This window comes from Myotis nattereri, assembly GCF_964212035.1.
Source record: "Myotis nattereri genome assembly, chromosome: 9".
NCBI lineage: Eukaryota > Metazoa > Chordata > Mammalia > Chiroptera > Vespertilionidae > Myotis > Myotis nattereri.
The window spans coordinates 47,761,459-47,774,128 of NC_138084.1; the positions used below are offsets into that span (position 1 = coordinate 47,761,459).

Below are 12,670 nucleotides of genomic sequence, written 5' to 3' on the forward strand. Positions count from 1 at the left end.
GGCAACACCCTGTCCTTAATTATGACAAAGCCGGTTAGCAAGCTCCAACATGCCAAGAGCTGGCAAGGGCACCTGGCTGGACCTACCTTATATTTCTCTAAGAGGCACATCCTAATTAAAAGTCACTTTCTTTGGGGGTTTGTATTAATATCCTTTCATATTTATACTGTTGTTACAAATGCAGAATTCTGATTGCATGAGGCCTTAGCTCTGAGCGAGCACGGAACTCTATGCTGGCTGGTGAACAATGCCTTCGAGGAATCAGGCTGCGAGGCCATGAAGCTGGTCCTCAGGCTCCACTCATGACCTGAGAATCACGCCCCTCAGTTGAGGCTGCCGTGTCCAGAGAGAAAACAGGAACAAGGTCTGGAGTCTGGCAAACCCGCAGTGACAGCCTAACTGAGGGCAAGGACCAGCCCGGGCTCTCCAGTGACAGACCGCAATCCCATCTTAGCATCTGGTCACAGTAACCACTGAGCACAGCCTCACAGCCCAGGGTCTCGGGAAACCAAGAGCTGGAAACGTAAGTAACGTGTGCAGGGTCGGATCACAAGTGAATGGTGGAGATTCAGAACTTTGCCTCTCCCTCAAAAGGCAGCACACAGGGAGAAAGCCACAGCATGGCACCCGTCAGGCCTGGCCTACGGCTGCGGTCCATCCTGCCAACGGCTGGCCAAACAGAGGAAAGGCCACGCTCATCCTGAGGGACTGAGTGACTCCGGGTGTTGGGGTCTGGCTGGGTGTTGGGGGGCAGAGAAGATGATGTCAGAGTCCCTGTTCTTCAGACACTCGGAGACCAGCAGCTGGGACAGACCCTTCCGAACAAGGACAGCCAAGTGGCATTTCCCACATCAGAGCCGAGGCGCCCAATGGCCCCGCCCCTGGCACTTAGCCAGGCTGGACTGTTGGGACCACAGCTATGCAGAGGCTGATAAATCAAGTCTGCATTTAACGGAGAGGTATTCTCGGCGTCAACTCTAAGGGTAAGACTGCAAATGAAAGTGAGATGACTGGGAAATAACTACTGCTGCTCAGAAGAGAGAACCAGGGTCTGGCAAGAGTGTTCGAAACCAAGGACCAAGTTCAGAGGTTTTATTCAACTCCTTTTTCCCGTCAGAGGCTCCCCACTGAGGGCTGAGACAGTTCTGAGGTGGACTCCCAGCCACACAGACCCTGCATTAAGCAGAAGCCTCCTTCCCAAGGGGTCTGGTTAGTGAGGTTTTGTCTTTCCTGAAGTTTTATTTTCTTATAGGAAATGTTTATCTCCAGCCTATGGCACAGCCCTTCCTACACAGACTCAGAAAAATTGGTTTCTGCCTGAACCACTGACCACTGGGTCCTGCAGCACACTGTGGCAATGGGAGGAGGGGACACGTTCCACAGAATGTGAGGGTCAAGAGGAGACATTCCTTACAAGGATGCCAGGCTTCCAGATGGCCACAGGCCTGGGAGGGGCCTCGGCTCACTCAGAACTGGGAGCTGTGCCCCCTCCCACTGCGAGGGACGGACGGCGGCGAAGGTGTTAGCACTCGTTTAAAACACCAGGGCTCACTCTGTTGGAGAACAGAACATCTCTGTTCCCAACAAAACCCCAACCTGACTGATGGCATTGGTCATCCAGCCCTTTGCACTGTCCTCTGTCTGTCTGTCTCTCTGCCTTTGCCGTGTTTTCTCATCTGCCGGGGGTTGGTGGATCCCAAAGCAAAACAGACAAAAAACAAACAAACAAAAAACTACCATAAAAACCCAAATAATAAATCAGTAAGTTGAACCAAGGGAGACAATAAAAAAAAAATGAAGGCGTTGGAGAAGTTTCAAGAAGAGAAATGTTGCCTCCGTGTGGAAGGTCATCCAGGGTTCCCATGTCACTGTCAGTCCCTCTCCCACCCATGACTTTAAATGTAGCTTCTGGTGCGCACAACATGCCACAGGTCACATAAGGAAGGCAGTGGGCAACAGCCTGGGCTCAGGGCCCAGGCCAGAGTGGCCTTCCGGCCCCTCCTGGCACCCCCTTCCCTCATCTGTCCACAGGTCAGATGGCCTGATGCCAGAGGGCAGGTGGCACCTGCAGCTCTGGGCGGGACACATCCCCCCATCAGCCTTAGCTCCCAGCATCCTGAGCATCTTCTCACGCAAACAGACAACACCCCACAGACCCCAGAGGGTGGCGGTTCCTTACCAATGGCAGTGGTGAGAAATGAAACCACTTCCGACTCCTTCCCGTCATTGTAAAAAGCCAGGTGCCAGATGCCTGAATCCAAGTACTGGATGAAGCCGGTCTCGTGGCTGGAGGGAGGGACGGCTCCCCGGGACTGGCGCTGGGGCCCCTCCAGGCTCCGTGCCTCCTGGGTCAGGAGCCTCCTTCCATCCAGCAGCTCCACAAAGTCAAACTGAAGTACAGAGAGAGCATGGTTAGTAGCAGATCTGCTTTGCCACAGTGCTGGCTTCTTTCTTCAGGCTTCTCCTGTGGAGAACCCAGGGAACACACCTGAGACGGGCAAGAGAGGCTAAAGCCATGTGAAGCTTGATGGACCACCCCAAGTCCTCCCCAGACCCCATTTTCTCAGGGCAATAGTCTGCTTATTCTTTTGTGGGTGCAGCACAATTAGTGGGTTCTTTTCCGGCCTCATTCTGCTTTAATGTTGGTGTACGTGTGGTAAGTCTTCCTCTGGCTGAGTCTGTCTCAGGACAACCAAGCTTTTTCGATGGTGGGCATGTGATCAGACCCTGCCACTTAACAAGTGAACTCCCAACTCCGTGGAACCCCAAAGGGTCCAGGGTTGGGACTGGAGCCCTGGATATGCCTTAAATGTCAGTCAAGTGCAAATGAAAGTTCATTTATATCTATCTTCTTTTTGTCAATGATCCTGTCTAAGCGCTTCAGTTTCAGGGAGCAGTTTTAACTGGATTAGCTCAAAACTCTATCAATAATTACATGCTCTGTCAAACACAATTGCCAATTGATCCGAGCCTGCTAGTATGAGACTCAAGAGAAGTCAGACTCATGGTGTTAACAACAGGAAGATGGTTAAGTCCTACTGGCCTACTAGCAAGCAAACTGAGCTTTCTGTCTTTCTTTTTTTCCTTCTTTCTTTCTCTATATATCTACTTTTCTTTCTTTGTTAAAAAAAATTCTTTATTGTTTAAAGTATTACATATGTCTCCTTTTCCCCCTGTTGACCTCTCCTGGGCTGTTCCCACCCCCCAGCACATGCCCTCACCCCCTACTGTCTGTGTCCATGGGTTATGTTTATATGCATGCATACAGGTCCTTTGGTTGATCTTTTACCCTCCCCCCTCCCCTGCTTTCCCTCTGAGGTTGGTCAGTCTGTTCAATGCTTCTACGTCTCTGGATCTATTTTGTTCATCCGTTTATGTTGTTCATTATGTTCCACAAATGAGTGAGATCATGTGATATTTATCTTTCTCTGACTGGCTTATTTCGCTTAGTATAATGTTCTCCAGGTCCATATTTTTTTAAAAAACCAAGATATTTATTCTATCTCATAAAAAGTGTCTGAAGGCATGAATCTAGGGCTAGCATCTCAGTTCTACAAAGAAATCAGGGGCTATGCTCTCGCTATTTTTCTGTGACTCCATCCTTAGCAAATGTATCTATCTAGCTGTTACCTAAAAACCTTAATGACTGGTGCTAGGAGACTGCATTTGGCCTGGGGATGTCTGCTGGATGCCTATAGATTTATGATACTCTAATCCCAGAGCCTGGGAGGGCCTTACAAGTCTGTTCTTTACCCATCGTGACTGGTAATATGTCAATCATCTGGGCTGAGTTTATGAAGTGTTTTGGGCATGCATATGTCTGAGTAAATGTGAAACTCTGAAAGAGAGAAAGAATACCCGAGACTCGGGAAATAACATGTACTCTGATCCAGGCCCTGCACTAGCTGCCTTATAAATGCTATTCCTTATTCTTCAGAACATCTCTGCAGTATAAGTCTTGTTTTCACCACTTGACAGATTAGGAAATTGCTCTGAGAGGATAACAGGCTCCAGGTTTCACAGCCGATAATGAGAGGTCTGTTGGATTCAAACTCAGGTCTGCCTGACTCCAAAGTGCACACATTTTTCCCTCTAGATTATATTTCTCAGAATTTAACTTAGGAGACTAGGTGAGAATAGAAAGGCAATGCGACATTTCCCAGAATTCCCTCCCCTTAAAAAGCCCCAGGGATATAACCCTGCTCATCTGAAAGGCAGGGTCTGAGAGAAGGTAAATGGATGAATGGGTTATCCTATACAATAAAAGCCTAATATGCTAAGTGTCCAACCATTTATTTGACCATTCAACCAGTCACTATGCTGTGCACTGACCACCCAGGGGCAGGCACTCCAACCAATAGGTTAGCTTGCTGCTGGGGTCCAGCTGATCAGGACTGGGAGAGACAGGGCCGAACACGCCCTGGAGCCTTCCTGCACTACCTCTCCGGCCCCGATTGTGCACCGGTGGGGTCCCTCGACCTGGCCTGTGCCCTCTAGCAATCCGGGACCCCTCAGGAGATGTCGGAGCGCCAGTTTCAGCACAATCTCCGCAGGCCAGGCCGAGGGACCCCACCTCTAGTAAATATATAAAATTCCCTTCAAGCTGAAGGACGAAGGCTTAAGCATTAGGCTTTTTGTCTGTGGGTTAAGAGTTGAGGTAGACGCCCTGGAGGTCAGCAGGGCGGGTGGGATTCTGGTTACCTGCGTGTGTGAAGGAGGAAGGCCTTTTCTGCCATAAATGCCGACTAGAGCCGCCTTTCCCAGAGACACATTGAATTTCAGATGCACGGGGTGATCTATGAACACCTGCGATCTCCAGAACGTGCCGGGAGGAATCTTCTGGGAAGCCCGTCTCCCCACGTCGATTTCTCCCGAGTCTATAAAACTGTCCTCTGGAAAGAAACTACTGGGCTTTCCTACCAAGACACGGGGAAGGGAAGACAAACATCATGATTAGACACAGGTGAGTCAAGCGATTAGTGCATTCACATGAGCAGGGCACTCCTCGCTGCAAGTCTGCTGCCAGCCACCCCCTCAACCCCCCAATGCCCCTACTGAAGAGTAAGAGTGTCCAGACGTTTTCCCAGTGATACTCAAATTGTTTTGCTAAAAATACTCATTCCTCCAAAGCAGTGTGCATCCTCCCCAAGGGCCATCTGTTTACTGCATAATTCCACAGCTTGCTAAGATATATTTTGATCCTAAAAATAATCATTTGCTGTCACATGAGAATAAGTGTGTGTGTGTGTGTGTGTGTGTGTATGTGTGTGTGTGTGAAAGCGTGCATGCTAAAATAGAAAGGCTGGAGGAAACGAGGTGCTGTTATTCAATTCCCAACTAGGAATGGTCCTCCCGGCAGTAGGAAGCAGGACCTGAGTGGAGTAAGGCATTTGACAAGTTCACTAGTTTATATATAATTGGAATTCAAATTCTGAGATTGAGATATGTGGATGGGGTTTCTGTTGGGAGGAGGGATAGGGTTGGGGAAGATGAGGAAGAGGGAGGAAAAATGCTTCTTTGTCTAGGATGGGAGGTCTCAAGTTCAGGTACAAAGGCTATGACATGCTTGGAAATTTGACCCAGGCCCCCAACCCTGCAGGCTGCAGGGAAGTCTGGGGTGGTGGTGGTTAGGGGTAAGGTCTCTTGATTATTTCTGTCACCAATCAGGAGAGTTACAGCTTTCTGGGTGCACCCCAAGTGCCAGGAAGGAAGACTACTTATCAAACTTCCTCTATTTGGTAATTAAACACATTCACATGTGAAAAATATAAACCCTCACTTCCTGCCAGACCTTGGCCTTCTGAGGAGTTGGGAGGGAGCAGGAAACTCTAGGGATGTAAGAAGACCGCCCTTAGGATGATGGCAAGCCAAAACCAAGTCAACATCTTATTTGTCCTTAGAAAGCACCCCCAGGCATCCTAGTTCCAAGCCTGTTGTGTTGTTAGAGCTGTTGGAAGAGACACTTTAGAGAACAAGAATCCATTTGTAAAGAAAACACGTTTCTGGGGACTTTTTATGAAAAACATTTGGGGAATAGGAAATTAAAGCGTCTTTTCCCCCTAGTTTTGTAAGAGTCCTTACAAAGCACATTTTATGCTGAAATGGAGCTTGGCAGGGCACTGTTGTAGTCATAAAATATTGTACTGTTTTAAATAATACAATTCAATTTAAATGTTAAACTTCTCCATATGTTATCATTCCCTTATAAACTCCCAGGCAGAAACATCAGGTTTTTAGCTTCAAACCATTAAATGTTATTTTAATTAAATATATGCCAACAAAAAAAAGTTAAAATGCATGCTCTCAATAAAAGTACCACTAGTATTCTGTCATTAGCATGGGGAAGAGCTCGCATTTAATTCCTTTAAGGAAGCAACGTGCCCCAGACTTTTACCTTGAAAGTGGAGACACACACAAACCACCATGCAGTGGTTCAAAGTTCAAAGACAGAAGCCAAATTCGAAAAGCATTAAGATGGAAGAGAATTAGTTTCCCATTCTCCCTTATCTGATGTCTGGTTTCCCAATACCACAATCCTTTTATAGTCCAGGTAGAAAATAGTATGCCCTTGAGCTTCTAATTCTGCTAGGGAAGCAGAAGTCTGAGGGAGTACGAAACAAAAACGGGGTGAGTTCTGGATTTTTTTACTCCTAGAAACTGCAGAGAAAAAAAACCCATGAGATTGCTAATTCTAAGGACTCCTTTCTTTTGTGAGTGGGTGTGAGTTAGAGCTGGTGAGAGCGGAGAAGGGTCTGCCTCCCACTAATTTGTATGTCTGAGAATAAATAACAAGAACATCTCCCGCATTTCGGCATGCTGTTGGGAAACCATGCACAGTTCATTTTCCCTTCAGTGAGCATGTCTGCAGGAGACGGCTATTGTAGTAGCTCCTTCTTTAGCCTCACAGGTCAGGGGCCAAGCCCAGAGACTCTCAGGAGATCTGCCGGGCCAGGGGCACGAATAAATTGGCTCTTATTCCAGAAGAGGGAGGGGCAAAGAGAGTGGAATATTCTTTTCTAGCGTCCTAGTATTTCAACAAAGATGCCAAAATAGGGGGGAACTTGTCTTTGGTGTGTATACAAGAAACCAAAATAGTAAATTCTGGTCTTGGGCACCCCCCACCCTCCGCCCCAAGACTTTAACTTTTTTTGGCTGAGACTGTAAGGGCCACTCTGGAGCTTTGGTTCAAAAGTGACCTTGGACCAGAAGTCACCTTGTCGAGATCCTTAGGGAAGGGGCCACAACCAAGCCGAAAGGCCGTGTTTGAGAGGGGAAAGAGGTCCCCCACTGGGAATGGAACCTCTATTATTCTTCTTCCCCTCTGGTGCCCAGAGGTGCCCTGGATGAGATGGGGGCTTTTCTACGGGGAGAGCTGCAGCCTGCTGGGTCCTGGGCCTGATGGGAAAGAGGCGTGAGACTGGCTGGGCTGAGGGCTGTTCAGAGTGAAACCACCCCATCTTTCCTGCCTTGAAAAAACCCCATCTTCCTTCCAGAAGCCATAACCCATGATTCTTTGCTCTTAATTCTGAGCACTGAGCTGTGAGCACTAGGACAGAAAACATCCTACTACACAGCAAAACCCAGAAGTGGTGGAGAAATGAGAGAGGGAAGAGGCAACTGGAGGAGCAAAGGCCTGTGTATAAAATTCATTTTACCCCTATGACATTCTAGAAAATAATAATAATAATAATAATAATAATAAAGTAATGGTAATAGTAATGAAGGTAGAGGTAGTAGTTTTAGCTACCATGTATTGAACTCTAACTACATGGTGGGGAATTTCACGTATCTTAGGTCAGTTAATTCTCACATGATTGAAATGTATATCCTGAGGCTCAGAATGCTTAAGAAACACTGGGAGATGAACCCATTCGGAGTTCGCTTTTATTATTAGAATATGGCTTCTTAGAGCATGACACTGATGAATGGTTAATCACAATTCTTCAAAGACATTCTCGATGAGGGCAGAGTGCACTGACCCTCTTTAAGGGCAAGAGTTCAATTTAATGCACAGTCCCTACAGGCTAACTAGCAAGGCCAGAGTGGGCAGATCCAAGGCCCAGTGACAAACTTCCGGGCACCCTGGGGTACCAGAAGTCGACAATTTTTATGAAGTCGGGACCTGCAAACAGCCCTAAAAGGTGACAGTCAGCATCTCGGACATTCATAAGAAGGACACTGTTCCATCAGTGGGTGCCCCCAGAGGCTTAGCAAACTGCTCAAAGTACTTAACTCAGGATTAGGGACCACCAACAGCACGATTAGGTTTCACAAGGCAGATTCTACTGACATTGGCCCTTTTCTTTGTAAATATATACAAATTCAGGCTTCCTGTAGCAATGTTGTGCAAATACACAATCATGTTTATAAAATAAATTTCTCAACAAATTTCTGACATGATTGGATAGCTCAGTAAAATGTGTAATATTTGGAAGAACTGAAATTTCGTACACTGCCCAGTTACTTTCCTGAACTCAGTTCTAAATTGCTAATCAACTAATATCCCCCACCCTCCTTCTACCCTTTTTTTTGTTCATTTCAATGCAATAACTTGCACAAAGGATCCTTTAGTTTCCTTAGCAACTGTTTGAAATTTATTTGGTTATCAAAATAAGCTGTTTCATTTTGGAGAGCCCAGCTGAGCCTGCATGCAGCAATTTGCATGGTTCAAACTGATGGGCAATTCTGATTTCACTGCAGAAAGAAGAAAATGCTATCCCTAGCCCACCAATTCAACCATCAGAAATGCTTGTTTATTCATGGCTTTTTCCCCCCTTCTCCATTAATGCATAACATAAGTTCTTGTGGCTTTACTTGCAAAAGCTGTTGTATTTAGTTTCTGTCCTATGACAACCCTGAAATGGTTATAGCCATGTTGAAAATATAATATATACTGCAGTTTGATGTTATTCTCAAAGACATGGTGAACATTTAAAATACTGTTTCATCATATGTTTTATTTGCATTACTAAATAATACTCAAAAATGCCCTGATCCTCTGCAGGATCTTTGAGGATAAAATGTTAATCAGCCTGGATTTCTGAGATTCTAATAACTGATATGGAATGACTTTGAATTTGAATAGGCAAGAAGAAAGAAACCAGGATTTGTGGAATGCCTCTTCACCACTAGCATTTGAAAAAATAGGTATCATCCTTGTTCTACAAATGAGATAACTAAGACCAAAAGAGATGGAGTAACTGGCATGGATTAATAGAGCTGATAAATGGCAGGGCCGGGAGTCAAACACTGGACTGTCTGCTGCAAGGCCCATTTACCCTTTTCCCATCATACCCCACTGTTTCCCCCATCATGTGGGACAGGGTCTCTGAACCTAATTCTGGAATGAGCTCTCTTCTTTGATACCCTCAGAAGGGAGAGGAAATATGCACTCACATTAGGGTTAGAAACTTTCCCCCTTGAGATGTGTCTAAGGAATTAGATTTTTTAACATCACGATTAAAAGCATTAACTGAGTAGACATTGGTTTGACCAGGGCAAAAGAAGTTAAGAACCACGTGGTCTCATGTAAACTATAGAAAGCTTTGTCCACTGTTTTTCCAGACTGGTGTGTTTTCTTGTCACCGTAATTGCTTTTGATGCTGACCACTTTCCAGCACTACATTGCATTTCAGGGGTTGGTAAACAGGATCCATTTGCATTAGTAATGACAGATAATCCCTTTAAGCAAAAATACTCCAATTAAAGTAAACCAATAAGCTGGTGCAATTGTATTTTGTCTCTTATCTGTGCCTCCTGCTCCATGCCTAAACAACCCACAAACTAATTTCATTAGAGTGAGAGATTTCAGATACATCCAACTCCTGTTTAAAGAATGCTTGATAGAGATCACGGGGGGGAAGAAAATACATTTTGCTAAATGAGACCCTTTACCAATAGGTTTAGGGTTAAACATATCTTCAGTCTGCATTTGTGCATGCTGATCTAAAGACGGTCTTCATTTCATGGAATTCATCTGCAGCATCTGACACTGTAACTGGCTTGGGCATCAAGAGCCAACAAGCAGGACCATGGACAGGACCAACTTGAAAAAAATTCTGAAGAGCAGTCTGGTCAGTCCTCTGATGATTCTATGACTAATTTCATATGTAGAACTTGCAAATTAGAAATGGCCTTAGAGATCATCTAGCTCCACAATCTCCCTGTAAAGAGAAGGAAAATGAAGCCAGAAGGTCTTTTCAAGGGATTTGCTTAAGGTGACATCACAGGCAGCTGGACTTGAACTCAGGGATCCTGATTCCTAAGCCAGGGTTCTTCCCAAGACCCTATACATGTGCCCTCCTATCCTAATACGGGGCAAAGGAAGTGTAAATTATTCAAGGTTTTATGTCTTAAAACCTTTGAAAAGGAGAAGATGGGCTTTGGATCTGTGGAAATACCCCGTTTGCGTCCCTTAAAGATGGATACAGGTAAAAAGTTGATTTTGGCCTTTGAGATCATCATTTCAGAGGTCATGAGTAGATACCCCAACAAGCATATGCTACCCTATTAACCAAACTGTTGCGTAGAAGGCAAATCCTTGAAAGGCCAGAGAAGCTCAGAAGCCATGACCTAAAAGTTAAATGAAAGGAAAGGTAAGATATAAGCAGTAAGGGTAGGAGGCAGCTATGGCCACTTTGCTGACTGAGTTAACACCAGGGAGAGAGAGAAAGAGAGCAGGTCACAGCAGGGGCAGGAGAACAGATGGCCACTCTGCCCAGAATGACCTCCTGACTGGCTCATAAGCTCAGACATCTTTCCTGGTACCATTTTTCTATGAGTTTGTGTCACTCTTGGCTGACATGAAAGAATTTGTATTGATGGCATGCTAGAAAGACCCCTAAGAAATTCAGAACATGGGTCTAATGATGTTCCAGTTAAGAAAGCCAAACTCCAAAAGTCACCACCATTTTAATCAATGTTAGAAAAAAAAATTTGTGCCTCCGTGTACAATGGATTTCTCATCCATGTCTCCTTCAGGGGCTTGTAACCACAGGGTTAGTCAGGAAGGACAAGTTGTGGAAGAGCAAGAGCCATGGAGACCTGGGCTCAGATTCCAAACTCCATTATTTCCTGGTGGGTGACTCTGGCCAAGTCACTTCATTCATGTGAACTTTAGTTGTTGCATTTAAATGGGTATAAACAAATCTACTTACCTCACAGAATCCCTGTGAGGATTAAATGAAATGCTCTTGACAAAAATTTTTGAAATGAGCACATTGTACAAACACTAATGATTATTGGTATTGCATACGAGGAAACCAGAGCTCAGAAAAATGAGGCGACTTCCTCAAGGTCACATGGCTGGAAGGTGCTAGAACACCTGAACTGGTGTTTCCATTAAACCACAAGGGTCCAAGGATATTTCAATGACAACACACCATCTACCCACCTCACCAGGCCCCACTCCCGGAGTTGCCCCTTTACCCCATGAGGTTACCCCCAAGAGCTTGTCTGGATCCCACATAATCAGAGGCGGCCACCCCAGCAGTGAGCAAGCCCAGAATGCTTCCCTGGAGGCATGAGATGGGATACCGCCGAGCACCAGGAGCCCCACCCAAGCCCTGCATGAGCTCACAGTGACAAGGAGCTGTGATGAGGACACAGGTGGACTGGCAGCCGGTGTGGAGTGCAGAGGGATGGAGGAAGCGCAGAGCATGGAGCTGTGAGTCAGGCACATGACGCGCATAATGGAGGTCTCCTCAGTTCAAAGGCAGACACAGAGGACTCACGACACGGACAACACAGCAACCCTACCTTCTGTGGCTCCTTTGCCTTTCCTGTCAGGGATCTCTAACCCAGTGCCCCCTGAGGGATACAGGGAGACGTCGGTTGGCACAGGCCAACTGCTGGCTGTGTCCTCCGTGATCTCATACATCTGCCCCTCCATCGGCTGCAGGTGCCAGTTTAGGCCAAACAGGTGCATGGCTGTGGTGAGCAATGAGAAAAGTCATCTTTTTCTGCTGGAGGCGGAAATGAAACTCCCAAGCCATGGGGGGTGGGGGAAAATGGGGTGGGGAACACAGGGATTCAGGTCAGTTCAGTTCAGCGAGTAGCCCCTGAGGAGAGCTCGTGCAGTGCCAAGCCCTTCATAGGGGATGGGGGCCACAGAGATGACCGAGGCGTGGACCCTGTCCTGGAGGACTCACAGTCTAGTGGATCTGGGAAGGGACAGGGGAGGGGAGTTTCAGGTCTGGGATTTGTGTTTTACTTTAGGGGGAAAGTTGCCATTTTTATCACAAAGGGTTAATTTTCTTAATATCAAAATAACTCCTGCAAATAATAGGCAAAGTCCGATAACTCGGTAGGAAAACAGGCATAGGAACAGACAATTTACAGAACTAGAAATACAATCGGCTCTCAATTATATCAAAAAAAGACTCTTAACATCACTCACAGGAGGAGAAATGCCAGCTAAACTTTGAAATCCTATTTTTCACATATGGTTTGGCAAAGATAAAAGAAGGTTGAAAATACACAGTGTTGGCAGAGAGCAGGAAACAGGCACTCTCATACTTGGCTTGTGAGAGCAAAAGCTGGTATAAATCCTGCGGAGGGCAAGTTGACAAAAGCTGTCAAGTTTAAAATACACATACCCTTTACCCTGGAATCAGTTTCAAATTCTAAAAACTTCTCCTCCAGATACACTCTCCAGATACTCACATACATA

At 46.0% G+C, this 12,670-nt stretch overlaps 1 protein-coding gene across 1 annotated transcript in view; it reads right to left on the bottom strand.

The window, feature by feature from the left end:
* The window catches only part of LOC308525505 (teneurin-4-like), a gene marked incomplete at both ends in the record, with an annotated part of 200,062 nt that overhangs the window by 93,816 nt on the left and 93,576 nt on the right, over window positions 1–12,670 (bottom strand). The window contains 4 exons of the mRNA XM_081100313.1: window positions 2,180–2,390; window positions 4,702–4,916; window positions 11,758–11,928; window positions 12,150–12,161. Of these exons, the coding sequence (XP_080956439.1) occupies window positions 2,180–2,390; window positions 4,702–4,916; window positions 11,758–11,928; window positions 12,150–12,161 (609 nt within the window). The remainder of the gene's footprint in view (window positions 1–2,179; window positions 2,391–4,701; window positions 4,917–11,757; window positions 11,929–12,149; window positions 12,162–12,670) is intronic.